Genomic DNA, 16,798 nt, shown 5'->3' on the forward strand with positions numbered 1-16,798 from the left:
GTGCCACATATGTAGGTCAGGCAAATTTGTCTGAGTTACATAATCTGTAACCTATAGCCTATAACAAAAAGGGTATTTTACATGCTTCTCTTTTAAATTTCTCCTGAATAGCCCATTATCTATTTCCTCATGAGTCATGACACTTTCTCTACTGTCAGTCTGCTACGTTAACTACAGCCCTCTGACTCCAACCACACTTCAGTTGATGACTCTTAAACACTGTTTACCTGTTGTACACATAATGTCAAAGCTGTGATTTCTTCTCATGTTGCTGATAGATTTAGTTCATTTTAGGAATTTTAAAACTATTTAAAAACACAGAGATTTGCAGTAAATTCCCTAAAGAAAGTTGGTTTAAAACATCAAGATCACCATTCAGATGAAATTTCTTTCAGGGAAGATCCAAAACCTCTTCGGTGGTCACCAGCAGGATTTATTTAAAGAAAAACAAAACCGTAAATCTCTGAAATATCATCCTGCTTCTTTTTGTGGAAATAACCTCAAATTTGCAGGAAAATCCCGCAGCTGTGGCTTGGGCTGCCTGCTGATGCTAATACTTAAGCAGTGAGTCCTTGGTCCAGTGTCTGGCTGACCCCCCTTTACTGAATGTTAAAGAATTGAATGTTAAAGAACAGGGAAACCTTCAACCACGCAGTACTTTTGAGCTCATGCCGTGTCATTGTTTGACCAGCAGGTGGCAGCAGAGACTGAACTGTCATCAGTCTGATAATGAAAAAATGGAATAATGACGTTTTTAACCTAATAAATAATTACATATATAGCAAATGGTTCACATCAGTTGATCAGTGCCTCTCCATCTGGCCAGCAGGTGGTGCTGCAGGACTGCAAATTGCTCAGTCAAACTGTGGCTTCACAGGCTGACAAGTCAACCATAAGGAGTCCCAAACACAAAAAAGTGAACACATGAAGACAATAAAAGAGCAGTTTTGATGGTGACCTGTAACTGGAAAAGTTTTGCCTAAAGAATTATGATAAATGTCACACACAGCCACAACAAAAATATGGTCACAGTAGGAAAGTGCTTCACAATTTAAAGGAAAGTGACACATTAAAGATATTAAAGACGTGTACACACATACGAGTTGTGAAGCAGCCAGTAGTAAAAGACACATTCCCAGAATAAACTAAAATGAGTACGGTGTTTAAGAACAGGCAGGCCTATGAAAACGAGCTTTCACATGATTAAAGCAAACCACAGATTAAACTGAACTGACGTGCTGAGGAATTTAAAACTGCATTATTTCTAATGACCAGCAGGGGGCAACTGCTCTGAGTGCAAAGAGAAAATGGCCCTCGGCTCTTTGGATTTCTGACCTCAGCATTCAGTTTCCTCATGAGCGCGTTAGCTCACTTGCTCGTGTATGCAACATGATTTTTGTTTAGTAAAATACAAAAATATCAAAGTGTTAGTCAATCAGTGTGAAGTATGAGATTCATGCCATCAAGTCCAGTTTTAAAATGTTAAAATACTAAAAAGGTGATGCCATCTTTTATATACAGTCTGTCCTTTACTTTAAACTTTGGAGCTGTGGAGGTCTCAGTAACAAAAAAGAAGTATTAGTGTTATTATGTCAATTACTTCTACTTAATTATGTGACCTTTAAGCCTTAAATGTGGAGATTGAACTGTAATCAGTAGAAATCCATCAGAGAAGCAGCAGACACACCTATTTTTGCTAGAGGCGAATGATCTACTCGGGTTTGTTTGTAAGCCATCGACTGGGATCGTTAAACAAATTCACCTCAGCCACAGTTCACGATGAGTCAGTGCTCTGGTACTTTGTGGTTTGTTCTGGGTAATTGTGCGATTGTTTTAAGAAATAATCAGTGTGACTCACGTCACTCTGGTTTTCTTCACCCGATGGGTTTGAGTTCCAAAGCAGATAGGAAAAAAAAGAAAGTTTCTAACAGCTGACTCACACAGAAAACTTTAATGAAACACAAAATGCTCTCATTGGTGAGCTTGTAGGAACACAAAGTGCGTCACCAGCACAGATTCAGAACTTCTGCATCAAAAGACTTAATTTCAATAAATCAGATCACCATGAAAACTGACAACATTCTGACACATTTTTAGTTTTTTTGAAATTTTGACTTTAAATCTGCAAATGAGGCTTCGTTTATTTAAATGTTCACACATCTGCAGAGTTTTCCAGAGCAGAAATCCCAACACTGGACAAATGCAGTCTTAAAATTATTGATCTCTTTTCATAATCTGGTGGACCCAAAAATGCATACATACACAGAGTTTAGTATCTATCTGATGACAAACCCATAGGGCCAACTCCATCTCCACCCTACCCAGCTGAGTCACAATTAAGACGGTTAAAGTGTGTGTTAATTAAGAGGTAGTCAAAGCAGGAACTTCCAATCAGAATTTCTATGTACCTGATCCATCATCCTGTTCCAACATGGCTCTGCACCAGTGCAGAAAGCAAGGTCCATAAAGACATGGATGAGCAACTTTGGTGTGAGGCCTGAGTCCTGACCTCTGTAAGTACTGCAGGTGATTTGTATGGAGTAGCAGGTGTGGGAGCTATTGGGGATCCAACAGGAATCAGTGAGTAGACAAACCTCTGAGAAAACTGTACATGTACACGTGGTAATGACTAGAAGAAAGAGAGAATCCAGAGACGAGATGTATGTATGTATATACATCTCATATATACATACGAGATGTATATATATATATATATATATATATATATATATATACATATATATATATATATATATATATATATATATATATATATATATATATATATATATATATATATATATATATACATATATATATATATATGTATATATATATATATTGTAGGGCAAATGTGATTGTGCTCAAATTTGCAACATCCCATAATCACTGTCCATTAGATCAGAAGCAATATAGACTAACTAAAACCACCAAACAATGAGAAATTATGAACAAATGATACAAAACGATATAAAATGACCAAAACATGATAAAATTATCTCAAATGAAATACAAACAATCACCAAGAAAAGTGTGGAGGTTTACTTGTCGACATGTAAATGGTAAATGGCCTGCATTTGTATAGCGCTTTTCTAGTCCATAGGACCCCAAAGCGCTTTACACTACATTCAGTCATTCACCCATTCACACACACATTCACACACTGGCGATAGCAAGCTACATTGTAGCCACAGCTGCCCTGGGGCGCACTGACAGAGGCGAGGCTGCTGTAGCTATCAGTCAGTTTTTGGGCCTCAGGTATGATTAAAAGAAACCCAACAGTGAGCAGAGAAGGAGACGTTTGGGTTACCTGAGTCTGTTTGAGGCACAGCTTTAGTGTGGTGGCTAACAAATTGCTCACTGATGAACGTATGGTGCAGCTCTGGATTATTTGTAAGGTCAGTGAAGAAGTTACAGAGGCTAAAAGGTGAGTCGTGAGCATTTTTATCAATGCCGATCCCCCGAGAGAAACTTCAGAAGTGCCCAATCTGTGTGTTATGATTTATCCTCCTCATCATCGTCATAATCCCCCATCAGTCAGTGATCTGAATGTCAAACGGGCTGCAGTGACTCATTCTCGCAAAAATAGGGTTTAAGTTTAGACAATTACACAGAGGTTCGCGGCGGAGCACAGCGTGCTCTGCGTTTGTCAGCAGACTCGTAGAGTCATCGTTCCACATCGGTGGAGAAGATTTAAAAACGAGCGAGGGAATCCTGACCTTTTCACGCGTCAGCAGCTTCTGCTCCAATGTCTTCAGTCAGCTGTGAAGGTTCGTCATCAGTCTCTCTGAAAGCAACAGCGGTGGAGTCATTCATTAAACATCAAGAATGTCACCAAGTGCTCAAGTGTGACACACATCACTCCAGCTATCCTGTAAAGTGCTGATTTATTCTTCACTCCAGAGAGAATGTTTTGCTTTTTACTCCAAATTTCAGTTTTCTGCTTTGTTTTACAGACGTCAGTAAATAAACTAAAGAACTGGATTTAGTATCTGTCAGCACAAGATGATACTGATGTGAGACGTGCTTGGTGCGTGTAATTTGATAACACAAAGTATTATTAACGGAAGCACAAATAAGTCTTCATAACAGCTTAGTTTGCTAGTCTTAAAAAAACATTCTGATTGGGTTTCTCACGCTGAGTTGGTTCAACACATCGTCCCTTGATTGAGTAAATCTGAGAAGATTTATTATCTATTTATCTAGGATTGTGTGGAATTTTGTGTCTTAACATCATTTTCCATAGCTGAATGCCAAAAACAGTTTTTCCTGTATTGACCACTGGAGGCTCCAGCAGTGAGTCAGCCCCTATAGACTGCAATGTAAAATTTTAGATCCTGATACAAACACCGTTTTGGTCTCTGTATTTAAGGTAATGTAACAGCTGTGCACAGGTCATCTTTTTCAATTTAGGGGCGTGGCCTCTTCGACAGAAAGCTAAGTGGTGACAGCTGTAGCTGCTAGCTGTATGCTATACTACACCTAAGCTAATTGGAGTTCCTGAACTTGACCTCTGGACTGTGTTTGTGCTGTTAGAGCCTTTTGGAGCATTTTTAATTACATAATTTGACCAATATAATGGCTGCTGTGAAATTATTGTACTAACTGTTCAAGAAGTCCATGTTCTGGTTCTCTGGTGAGTGAGTGGGATTTTATTCTGATGTTAATGATTACCATTTGGTAGGTATCTTTGTCTGTGCGATATAATCACTTTTGGTTCTAAAGAATCTCACTTGGCAGTGGCCAAAACACTAAAGCTTCACTGAAGCTTCAACAAGCCATCTCATGGGTGACACAGTGGCTTCTGTCTTTTATATACAGTTTGTGGCACCTTTACTTGCAGGCTCTTACTCCACCACTGGGTCTGCATCTGACTGCTGTGGCTCCCATGAGGTTCTGACTGAATGGCTGTTGGTGAGACTCAGAGGATAAGTTCCCATAGGTTTCTATCTTGGTTATGTTTCAAAATAATTCACATATATACAAGACAGTTTGACTGTCATTGTTTTGTTCTGTTCTTTCTGGAAAAAAATAGAGAGACAGCTCAGTGCAGTTTAGGCCACACACCTTTATTCATGTCACAAAACTAAAACTTCATTCTCAGTTTTACAAATTAAAACAAAAGACACTCAAATATTTTACAGTCGTTTACAAGATAACCAGAAATCAGGTGAAAGGATGAAGTTTGAACCATTCAGGTTTTAACAAAGCTTATGAACTTCTTTATTTTTATTTATTTTAAGTGCTGGTCATAGAAAAGTGCAGCAGTCAAACTGCCACAGAGCACACATTCAAACAGTCATGCTTTTCTTTATTTCTTTTTTCCTTTTTTTGTTAAATTTGCTCTGGTGCTATATCTGAACAAAGTGGGCGGAGCCAGAGACACCACCCATATCTTTTTTTTTTTTTTTTTTTTTTACACAAACAGCACATTGATTGTTTTTTTTAATCTTGTTTTTCACCCTCAAGCTCACATTAAATTTGGGTAGAAGCTCATGCAGATCATGCAGGATGTGGACAATGACCATGCAGCAGACTTACTTTAAATATCATTATCTGAAACCCAGTTTACACACAGTCATTTCATTTGTTTGAAAGTTAAAACCAAGTAGCAGCTTCTTAAGCTCAAAGATGAAGCTAAAAACTGCAGTTCCTCTAATGTCCACTAGAGGCTCTAGCAGTGAGTAAACCCCATAAGCTCCCACATTAACACGTCCAGCTTTACAGCAGAAACAAACATGTTTTTGTTGGTCTCTATAGATAATTTCCCCCTTCATAATAACTGTAAGTGGGGAGAATGTTTTTGTAACTCACCTGTTTAAATTTTATTAAGGCTTACTAAGTTTCTGCTGCTATGGGTGTGGCCTCTTTGGCAGGTGGATACACATATAGATGGTTGTAGCTGCCAGGCTTCACCTCAGCTAACTGGGGTCGGTGAGGAGCATTTTTAAAGGCTTGCTTAGAAATATGTGATGAAAAAAATAAATTACAAAAATTGTAAGGCCAAAATGTTACAGACTTTACTTGAAATGGAAACACCAAACACGGAAAACGAACCAAACAAACTGCTCAGTGGATACTGAATGGTGTAAATGTCAAAGTACAAATGAGATCTTTTTGATTGATTCAGTTGATTTGGGACAGCTAGCAGTGGACAGTTGTTGCCTCAGTGGAAGTAGTTTCCCTGGATCTTCACAATGAGGGTAAAATGAAGTGTGAGGTTGACAGGAGGCAGAGTACAGAGGACTAATGCAGAGGACTGTTGTGGTTCAGAGGAATCTGAGCCTAAAGGCAACATTTCTGATTTACCAGACCACTTTCTAGACCTGGGAATGACCATCTGGACTGTAGTGCTTAACTTGTTGTGAACAGTCTACTATTTAGGGTTAAGTTCAGATTCACATCTACACTTTTATTTGGAATTTTCACCTCTGCAGAAGTCGTAGAAACAGAAATGAACGAAGGTAAAACATTTAATTTGAAAGGCAGCATCTTGTTTCTTTAAGTGAGCTTGTTTAGCATTTGGCTAAACTACAACCGAACCCTAACGCCAGCAGTAAGCGTTTCACCAGTGACCTGGTGGATGTTTAGAGGTCAATCTGTCGCCACCGCAAACCTGACTTTAAATTACTTACAAGAAAAGAAAAAAAGAATGGATGAATTCACGGATTGAAATCTATGACAGCTTAATAATGCTCATTGAGGTGCACATGTATGACAGTATAAATTAAACTGAAGAGAAAATCAAATGTTGACATTGGGCCAAAATGAACAAACATTAAAAAATGAAAGATTTCTCACAGTCTACACAGAAAGAAAAACAGATTGTCACAGTAGCTTGTATTTACAACAATATGTACACACATTTACTGTACATACTCCCACACACACACACACACACACACATGCAGCATCCTTTTGCTCAAGTAAATTACTTTTGTACATCTGGGTAAAATTATGCTTCCTTAGTCCAAAACAAGAAGTGTAAATGCTCCTGATTACTGAAGGTACATGCGATCGGATCTTTCTAATGTAAACCCATTTGGAGAGTTAAAAGTGTCAAATGGAGACAGTAGACAAGGCTTAAATCGAGAAAGAAAGCATGCTTTACAGATTTAGCCTGTTTAAGGTGGATTAAGGGCGCAAAGGTACATTCCTCCATCCTGAATCGTTTGCCACAGGACACTTGGTTCAATATGAACCTTCTGTTTCTTATTCCTATGATCCCAAGTCTTTTAATCTTTAAGTACTTAACACCTGGAACACAATCTAGAGCGAGTTGCAGCTGGAACACCAGGTGTCCCCCTTTCATTTACTAGCATCATTAACCTTTAAAGCTGCACTGACTGTGTGAATATTATGAATCATGCATGAGCTGTTAACTCACACTAGATGTTTTGATGACCCTTACTGCAGCCCGAAGCTCATCTTGTGTCCTGCTCACACTCTTACATTCAGTATTCTGACATCATAATGTGACCATGTTTAATTTGAACACTCATGATTGGGAGAGGAGATGGTTTACTCCGTTTGGAGGACCAGTTGTGATGTTTTTCCCCAGGTGTTGAACACGAGCTTCAGCTCTCCGTCTCCTGACACCTGTTTTCAGGATGGACTGTGACGACACTCACAAGGACGCTGCACTTTTCACACACACCCGCGAAAACACGAGCTGTTACCAGAAGCATGCGGGGCAACATTTGGTAACACTGCGCTGTAAATTGTGTCATATTTCAAAATAAAAGCTGCTGAATTTATACCCTTGATAATGCGTGTGTTTCTGTGTGTGGGTGTCTGTCCTGGTCAATAAGATTAATGGACCAAACATAAGTCCCATCTTCTCCTGCTTTTCCTAATTTGTACTTCTTCAGAGTTTTGCCTTTGCCTTGGACAGTTTGCTGCAGGAGAAAAAAAAAGATGGTGGAGAAGGTAGACAACAACAGAAACTGGTGGGGAGTTCATGGTGAGCACCCTTCATTTCCTTTCACCATCCTTTGCTACATTTGCTGCCTCACAGTCCTGTCAGTCAGTCTGCTGTGGATTATACATACGGTATATGTTTGTGTTGGTTTTGTCTCACTTGACAAAGCCTTGATGTGCCTTCTGCAGCCATCAGTTTTCATTATTCTCATGGTTGTGTGTCTGAAAATAATTTGTGACTGTATTTAAATGTTGGTCACTGCTTTAAACCCATTAGGACAGGACAGATAAAGTAAAACAGGACCTGGGACACACTTTTTTTTTCACAGAAAATTACACTAAATCAGCTGATTTCCCTACATGAAGAAATCCCATCCAAACAGGGCTTGGTCATCTGTTACACTTAACAATACTTTACTTTATAGTTAGTTACAGCTAATCAGGGGCTCTTTGATTGCAGTGACCAGCTGGCACAACGTTTTCTTATTTACCTTTTGTCAAGTGAGACTTGAAACCTTTTGTGTTTGTGTTCAGTTTATTGAAGTGTCGCTAAATGTTGTGCGTCACTCTTTGCTTTTCCTTGTCCCACTTCCTCGTCTTCTTCTTTGACACCTCCGACAAGTACCAGCACCTGCGTCGAGTCACATGACTGTTTCTCTGCATCCTCGTCGTACGCTAAATCCAGTGTGCATGGCCTCAGACCTCCAGCTCCGCCTCCTCCTCTTCTCGGCCTGCGTAGCTTCAGTAGTGCCACGCCCTTGCAGGTGCGTTTGGCCAGTGCGGCCAGTTCCTCCCTGGCGAGCGGGTTGAAGAGGAGGTAGAGCAGAGGGTTGACACAGGTTGGCAGTGGGGCAACAAGCAGCAGAACCCCCTTCGCTGCCTCTGGTCCAGCGGCTGGTAGGCGCAGGAGGGAGGAGAACGTAAGGAAGGCAACAGGGAGGTAGAGGAGGCAGTCAGAGAAGAGCAGCCAAGCCACATGTCGCGTCAATGCTGCCTCCTCCTCTGAGCTGGGTGGAGCCTTGTGGGCGCGACAGTAGAGATGAGTGTAGGAGAACGTCATGAGAAGGAAGCAGAGGGAGTCGAAGAGCACCAGAGACACGGAGAAGGCTAAGGACGACGATGATGATGAGGACGGTAGCGGTAAACAGAGAGAGGTGCTGCTGTGTCCGGCCACCAGGGAGGGCATTGTGACAGTGAAGCCCAACAGGAAACACAGACAGATGGAAACACGGAAGGATAACGGCGATGAAGAGTGACCTGGATTTTTTTTAAAAAAGAAATAAAAAAGAGTGAAATCAGAAATCAACTTTTAAGAGTGTCTGAATGTTGGCAGATGAAAATAATAATAATATGTGCTGGATATCAATGACAAAAAATTTTTTTCTTTAAAAACTGTATGTAGACAGTAAACATGTAGACATGTTAAAGTCAATATACAAATTAAAGTACTGATGAGCTGTTAAAGATGAGTTTAAGCAAAGAATGTCTTTTAGGCTATTTTTATTAATCATGAAGCCAAAAGTCATCTGGACAGAAAAGTTGATTCTGTTTATCTGGACGTAGCGTTTTCAGTGGGAGAAGCGTTTCATCACACATACAAGTGACTTCTTCAGTCTCAGCTGACTGCAGGTTTCCACAACCTTATAAACAGTACCTTTGAATAATGATGGAAACTAACCCACTGAATGAACAATCATGAGGACGTACACATCCTGGACAGGGAGGAACGCTGGTGTGAGCGGGGAGTCAAGGAGGCCATTTATGTAAAAAGGGAAAGACCTAAGTCGAGGAGGGGGCCTAAGGGCACCTCTTTCACCATCTTACAATGCTGTGATTGCAGCCAACTCTCTCTGAGGTACTCATGGCCACTGATCAATGGTCACTAGTCTCCATCTGAAAGCGCTACATCCAGATGAACAGAATCAGCTTTTTGGGATTTACTTACCTGCAGCATGCATCAAAACACAAAATGTCATCATTCTGGTGAAATTAGTTCCCCAAAATCATAAAAGTTCACTTTCTTTAAAATTCAATTAGGGTTTGGTGGCTTTAATTTTTATCTCTGAGTTTGGTGATGCCTGATGTTTTTGGATATAAGAACAGTGTCATCTGCATAAAAATTAACTTTGCAGATTTTGAATATATAACATGATGAAATGTACAGTTTTGGCATATAGAACTGTGTCATCTATGTAAAAATATACATAATTTTTTCACATGAAATTATGTAATGTGCATAAAAATTATGTTATATCTGTGGCATATAAAATAGTGTTGTTTTGTAAAAATCGACTTGGACACATTTGGGTGGTAGAGACAATAATGTTGGTGTAGAGGGTAAATAAAAGCTGCTGGATCTACATATATGTTTCCTCACCACTGTTGCTAGCAGTTTTGCTGTGTCCTACAGTGGTGGCCACGCATCGCTCTAGAGCTGCAACGGTAAGGAGGAAGAGGCTGGTCTGTGACGCAAACACACAAAGGAACCCACTGAGTCGACACAGGAAGCTGCTCTCCCACTTTGCCCCGTACCTGGAACATACAATGTCAAAACACATCTGTCTCCACTCCTAAAATCTTCGATTGTTTTGTTTTTGTTCACCACTATACACTCAGGTTTAGTACTCATCACTACATCTTATATACAACAGATGGGTAGTCTCTCTGACAGATGTGATACATGTATTTTATTGTTTATCTATAAGGTTTATTGTTTATCTATATTGGCAAGCTTCTCATGCCAATAGGAATGAGAAGCTTGTCCTAAGACTCCAGAGTGCTCTCACTGTATCTATCACTACCCTGCCTGTTTTTGAGAATCTCAGAAATCAACTGTTCCCTGGTTCCAGAATAAATCCACAATGTCTCATGAGTCCCCAAAAATTACGTCATTGTCTGGATTCCAGTGTGCCCAAGGTCCCTGTAATCCCCAGTGCTTTCAAAGCATTCTAATCCGACTGATTTTAAGGTAATTAAAAACGCTCTTTGGAAAAGTAGTCCCAAATTCCCCTAATAATCAATCCCTAATTTCCTTAATACATACAGTATATCCCCCCTTCTCCTTGATCTCTTCCTAAATCCCTCGAGTGATACCCAGAGTCCCCAGTCTGTTCTGGTTTGGTGTCCTACCTCCAGAAGCTCCCGAATGTCCAAGCGTCCACTGCCGCCAACCAGCCGCTCCACACTCCCATCAGGCCATTCACCAGGGCAAGTAAGCCAATCAGTAGTTTGGGGGGAGTGAGAGAAGTGGCTGGAGAAAAGAAGACTGAAAGGACGACAAGACTGTTGCTGACCAATGAGATTGCTGCGATAAGCCAAACCCCACCACGGATTATCCAGCTGCCGAGCAGGTGGAGGCAGGGACGGAAAGGTCCTGCAGGAAACATAAACCATTAACACGATCTTTTAAATGTTTTTGTACACACAACTAGTATTTATGCTTCTGTAATGATAAAAGTCCCTTCCTGCAGCGCCCTCTGGTGTTTTACATTTAAAACAAGTGTTTTTTTAAATTAAAACAAAGATATAAGATATGGATATACAGAAATGATTGTAAGCCAAAGAAGTGTGCCTCTAAGCTCTTATGTGCAACTGAGTTGTTTTTAAAATGTAGAAATGTAGAGCTGAGATTTTTCTCACAGATAAAGATTTAAGTAATTAATCCTCATAGGTAATGTAGCACTGATGATAAAGACTCGGCTATCATAGAGTTGCTGTTGATTTAATTCTCTAAAACTAATAAAATCTGTTTCAGAGTTGTGTTTCCTTAATTTTCATATAACAGATGTGTGTTTATTGTGTTTTAATTTGACAGACAGGAGTTTTTGGTACCTGGTGCCGGGCTGCAGTGGACTGAGTGTTGGGGTTTGGGCTCATCTTCCAACTCCATCAGGAAATCTTCCCAATCTTGATCTACTGCAGAGACACAGTGAGGACAGCAGTACGTTGGTTTTATTTCTACTTTTAGTGGAAAAACAAGCATCCCTAAGTCAAAGCTGAATGAAAAAACAACTTTGAACAGGTGATCAGCCAAATTTGAAACTGGAAACTTTATTTTTTTATTTTTATGGGACATTTTGATTACACCTCATATTAAATCTTACATAAAGCTGTGGAACCTTCCACTTTCCACGCATTCATTACCTGCTTTCCACTCTGACCAAGCTTCTTTTTTTAAAAAACAGTTTTGTATCTAATGAAGAAAAATTATGACCTGAATAAAATTTTAGGGCTGACCTTCTGTGTAGAGGAGTGCCTCAAATCTCTGCTGGATTCTTCCCCTTTTTTTCTATAAATGCTTAACAAGCTCCATGTTGTAGTTTTGAATGACAAAAAAAATAGAAACAAACTAACACTGTCCAGTGTTCTAAGTCCCATCTTAAAGGGGGTACCCCGAGGAAGGGTTTTCTGAGGAGTTAAATAAGGTGCAACCTCTGCCACTGAAACATGAAGCGGAAAACTGCAGTTCCTCTAGTGGCCACTTGAGGCTGTTCCAAAAGCGTGTCAGTTCCCATAGTCTCCCATGCTAAAATATCCAACTTTACAGCAGTAATAAACACATTTACAGCGTGCTACTAAACAGTTGTGGCATCTATAGAAAAATTTCCAGTCCGGGGGAAATTGAGACTTAAAATTTAGTGACATGCTAGCTCTCTGCTAGGTCCATTAACTGGATTCCATGAACTGGCAGTCTGGACTGTATTTGTGCTCATGGAGCCTTTTGGAGAATTTCTAATGGAATTAACCAACAAATAATATGTTTGCTGTACAGTTAATTATGCAAATAGACTATCCAAAAAGAGTGTGCTCTGGTTTTGGTCTTTTACTTGAAATGAATGCAGCTTCCTAAGCAAAACAGTTAGTGTTGTCTGAATTCACCCTCTTGCTCACCTCTTGATCACCTCTGGCTCAAGATAAAGAGGCGGACAGCCGTCTCCATGAAGTTAAAGCTAAAGCAGAGGCTTAAAATGTGAAGCCCACAAACCAGCGAGTAGTTATGTCTACCTCTTATTAATACACTGATCAGGCATAACATAACATCTGTCCCCCTAGTGCTGTCAAAACCACCCTGACCCAACCTGGAAGATGTGCTGAGGTATCTGGCACCAAGATTTTAGCAGCATCCTTTAACACCTGTAAGTTGTGAGGTCACATAAAATTTGAAGACGGCATGTTCACTTGCCATGATTAAGCGATGTCAGTATAATTCATGTCACCTGTCAGTGGTTATGATGTTATGCCTGGTTGGTGTATGTAATCATTTGGTTCCTCAGGTGAAAACTTCCATTGTGTGTTGGGGTTCACCTTGGCTGGAAAGGATAGCTGCATCTCTTCCAGCTGAGTCTCTTGCTTCCTCTCTCTCCCAGGACAAACCTCCTGCACCTCCACCTCTCCGCTCACAGGAGATGAAGGCACAGCACTGGAAGGCGTAGGGAAGCTCCATCACCCTGAGCACACACAGACGCACACAGTGATAAACACCTCTATCTGTCCAAACATGGCTCAAATAAATTCATTTTATTGCACCTGCTGTTCAGTGGAATGTCCCTTTAGATGCTTTCCAGCAGAGATGGAGGAGACAGATTACACTGTGTGTGTGAGTGAGTGTGTGAATCTGCATGTGTGTGACATCTAAACACTACAGGAGTTAATCAGCAGCAAAGTGGCTGTTAATTCAAACCTTTTCCTAAATCACATCAGCAGTGTTTGCATTGCAGGACAGATTTGTGGGTAAGTCTGCTTCCTGATAACCATGTTGGAGGTCCTGCATCGCAGTCTGGTGGTACGTGGACGTCTCTTAATACAAATATGTCTTCCTTTGTTTATGAGTGAATGCCCACCTGACTCGAGGCAGATCCTCTTGGGCTATTAGTTCCATCAGCTGCTCGTTTCCAGCCAGACGCAGGTGAGTCAAACTCTGCAGGCCACTCAGAGGCAGAGAAGAAAGCTGATTGGATGACAAGTCACTGCAAAAACAGGGGAAACCAGTGTGGAAACCAGTTAATTATATTCTATAACTAATTCAGATAAATTTAAGGAAAACAGGCCATTTTCCCGTCTCCTGGACATCTATAGGTTACAATCTCACACAAACCACAAATCTTCAACTTAAAATGACATATTTAAGGGCAGTTGAATATATTTGCTGAAAATTTAGCAGCTGTTTTAATGTGCCTCCTCAACTTTTCAATCAAAAATGGTTTTCCAGGCACCCGTTCAGCTCACGAGTTTGCGTCCGACCTGTGCTGCGCTTCTTTGTCTACTTCCTCTCCCTGCTTTCCTGTCCACTCTCCACTACTACGCTATCTAATTTTTATAAAAGGAATTTTTAAAAAATGGTTTCAAAACTACTAACCAATTTTCAGACAGATAAAGAACTCACAGTTTGGTGAGAGCAGGGAGAGCAGAGAACGAGTTTGGCTTCACTGATGACAGTCGATTCCAGGACAAATCACTGCAGGATAGAAAAACATGAAGTCAGAAAACAAACCAGCAGTCATGTGATCAGAAATACTGATTTACGATAATAAAAAATATGTCAGTTAAATCTACAAGAAGTTAGTTCTGCTAAATACCAGCCGTGGTGCCTGAGATTTAGTTGCTTTTTCCTTAACAGAAAGAACTCTGATGTTCTTCTGGTTGTCAACCCAGTCTGCAGGGTTTGTGGAAAGATGTAAAAAATCAATGCGTTTCATCTTCTTTTGAATTTTTCATGATTGTATTTTAGCCTATGAATACCTTGTGTGCAGACACATAACCTTCTCTGTATTTTTTGTCCAGTTTTGTTTACTCCACTTTAATCTGTTGGTAAACTTTGTACGCTGACCTGATCTCTGCTGTTGCGTAGGCTGTTAGTTCGGATTAAAGCGAAAGCACCGCAGGCCTACGAAACAGCAGGTCTTTGTTTCTAATCCCAGAATAAAATAAACTGTGCACATAATACTCTTACGTCTGTAATACCATAATAAAATTAGCAGTAATGTTAAGAGAGGCATGTCTCGTTTCTCAGTTTGAGATGCTGTAATACTGGAGGCTGCAAATATTCAAAACTACAATAGTCCTAAGTGTAGTGTTAGTATGAGCTGTAGTATCAGGTGTAGTGCTGTGCAGATTATTGTCTTTGTTCCAAACCATAGCATCAAACCTGTCCCATCCACAAGCGGACCACCTGGATGACTAAGTGAGTTTCCATTTGGAAATACTTACAGAGGGATCTCTGCTCAGGATCTGCTGGCCAATTAAATTGGCGATGTGTGTCTGTGTGTGTGTGTGTGTGCGCGTGTGTGTTTGCATGCTTACAGTGAGCGTAGTGATAGCAGACCAGCGAATGTGTTTTCCTCCAGTTTTTCTACCACATTGTGATGCAGATCACTGAAAAACACACACATGTTTGTATTTCTATCTTTGAGAGGACCATTGCTCATATGATGCATTCACATGCCGCTTCATCAACCTGAGTTCTCGGGCTGTAAATGAAACATGGTTTATGGAGAAGGTTTGGATGAAAGGTTGGAGTGTGTGGAGAAATGCCAGCTAGTCTGGTTGGTTTAATGAAGGTAACTCCAGGTCCCTCTATTCATTGTTCAGTAAAATTACAAAACCTCCAGACACATTCCCCTCCCACATGTATTCTGTTGATTTTTGCAACTCTCTTATCTCTTTTTTCACTTCTAAAATCTCAGACATTCACCGTCAACTTAACTCTTTAGGAGCTCCTGACTCTGAAGTAGACTTCCTGGTTCCCCAACTGTCTTCCTGTCAGTTATTTTCAAGCTTCACTCTTCCCTCCATAACTGACGTATCTAATCTCATTAAAAAATCTAAGTCATCGACCTGTCAACTTGACCCCCTCCCTACTGTGTTAGTTAAAGCCTGTCTTCCCTCGTTAGCACCTCTCATAACCAATATTATTCATTCCTCCCTGAACACTGGAATTGCTCCTGAAGCACTGAAAAAGGCTTCTGTTATCCCAATTCTCAAAAAGCCTGGTGCAGACCCCAATAACTTTGATAATCTTCACCCTATATCAAATCTCCTCTTTATTTCAAAAATTCTTGAAAAAGTTGTCGCTGCCCAGCTTCATTTACATCTCAATGACCATAATCTCTATGAACAATTTCAATCTGGTTTCCGCCCCAATCATAGCACAGAAACTGCTCTGTTAAGGATTACCAATGACCTTCTGATGGCAGCTGATTCTGGTCTCCTATCCATCCTCATCCTTCTTGATCTTAGTGCAGCGTTTGATACCATTTCTCTCCTGAACCGGTTAGCATCCATTGGTATTAGTCATACCCCCCTTGCCTGGTTTACCTCCTATCTCTCAGACCGCACTCAGTTTATCCTTAAATATCCTTTAACTTAAATCCCATTCTTCAACTCTCCATCCTGTTTCTGCTGGTGTGTCCCAGGGTTCAGTATTAGGGCCTCTTTTATTCATTATTTATATGCTTTCTCTTGGGTATATATTCCGAAAATATAATATAAATTGTCACTGTTATGCCGATGACACCCAGCTCTACCTTTCTTCTAAACCCAATTCATCCCTCCCACCTACCTCCCTCTCAGACTGTCTTATTGAGATTAGATCCTGGTTCTCCTCCAATTTCCTCAAACTAAACAGTAATAAAACAGAAGTTTTACTTGTTGGTACACCATCTATCTTAACCACATCCCACAGTTTTTCCATTAACATTGAAAATGATCCTACCCTTCCCTGCCCTCAGGTTAAGAGTTTGGGTGTCATACTTGATAACACTCTTTCATTCCAGCCTCACATTAATTACATAACCCGGTCTGCTTACTTCCATTTACGTAATATTAACCGACTCTGTCCCTTCCTTACTCCTCATGCTGCTGCCATCCTTGTCCATAGTCT

General features: G+C 40.4%; 1 protein-coding gene across 1 annotated transcript in view; it reads right to left on the reverse strand.

Moving 5' to 3' along the window:
- Positions 1–5,408: 5,408 nt before the first annotated feature.
- LOC120736083 (leucine-rich repeat-containing G-protein coupled receptor 5-like) overlaps positions 5,409–16,798 on the reverse strand; it is a 49,698-nt gene continuing 38,308 nt past the window's right edge. The window contains exons 13-20 of the mRNA XM_040036044.1: positions 15,220–15,291; positions 14,303–14,374; positions 13,761–13,886; positions 13,225–13,367; positions 11,752–11,835; positions 11,050–11,293; positions 10,298–10,452; positions 5,409–9,177 (exon numbers count right to left, since the gene is read on the reverse strand). Of these exons, the coding sequence (XP_039891978.1) occupies positions 8,456–9,177; positions 10,298–10,452; positions 11,050–11,293; positions 11,752–11,835; positions 13,225–13,367; positions 13,761–13,886; positions 14,303–14,374; positions 15,220–15,291 (1,618 nt within the window). The 3' untranslated portion in view covers positions 5,409–8,455. The remainder of the gene's footprint in view (positions 9,178–10,297; positions 10,453–11,049; positions 11,294–11,751; positions 11,836–13,224; positions 13,368–13,760; positions 13,887–14,302; positions 14,375–15,219; positions 15,292–16,798) is intronic.

The sequence above is a fragment of the Simochromis diagramma genome, unplaced genomic scaffold, assembly GCF_900408965.1.
Source record: "Simochromis diagramma unplaced genomic scaffold, fSimDia1.1 OVJJ01000816.1, whole genome shotgun sequence".
In the NCBI taxonomy this organism is placed as follows: Eukaryota; Metazoa; Chordata; class Actinopteri; order Cichliformes; family Cichlidae; genus Simochromis; species Simochromis diagramma.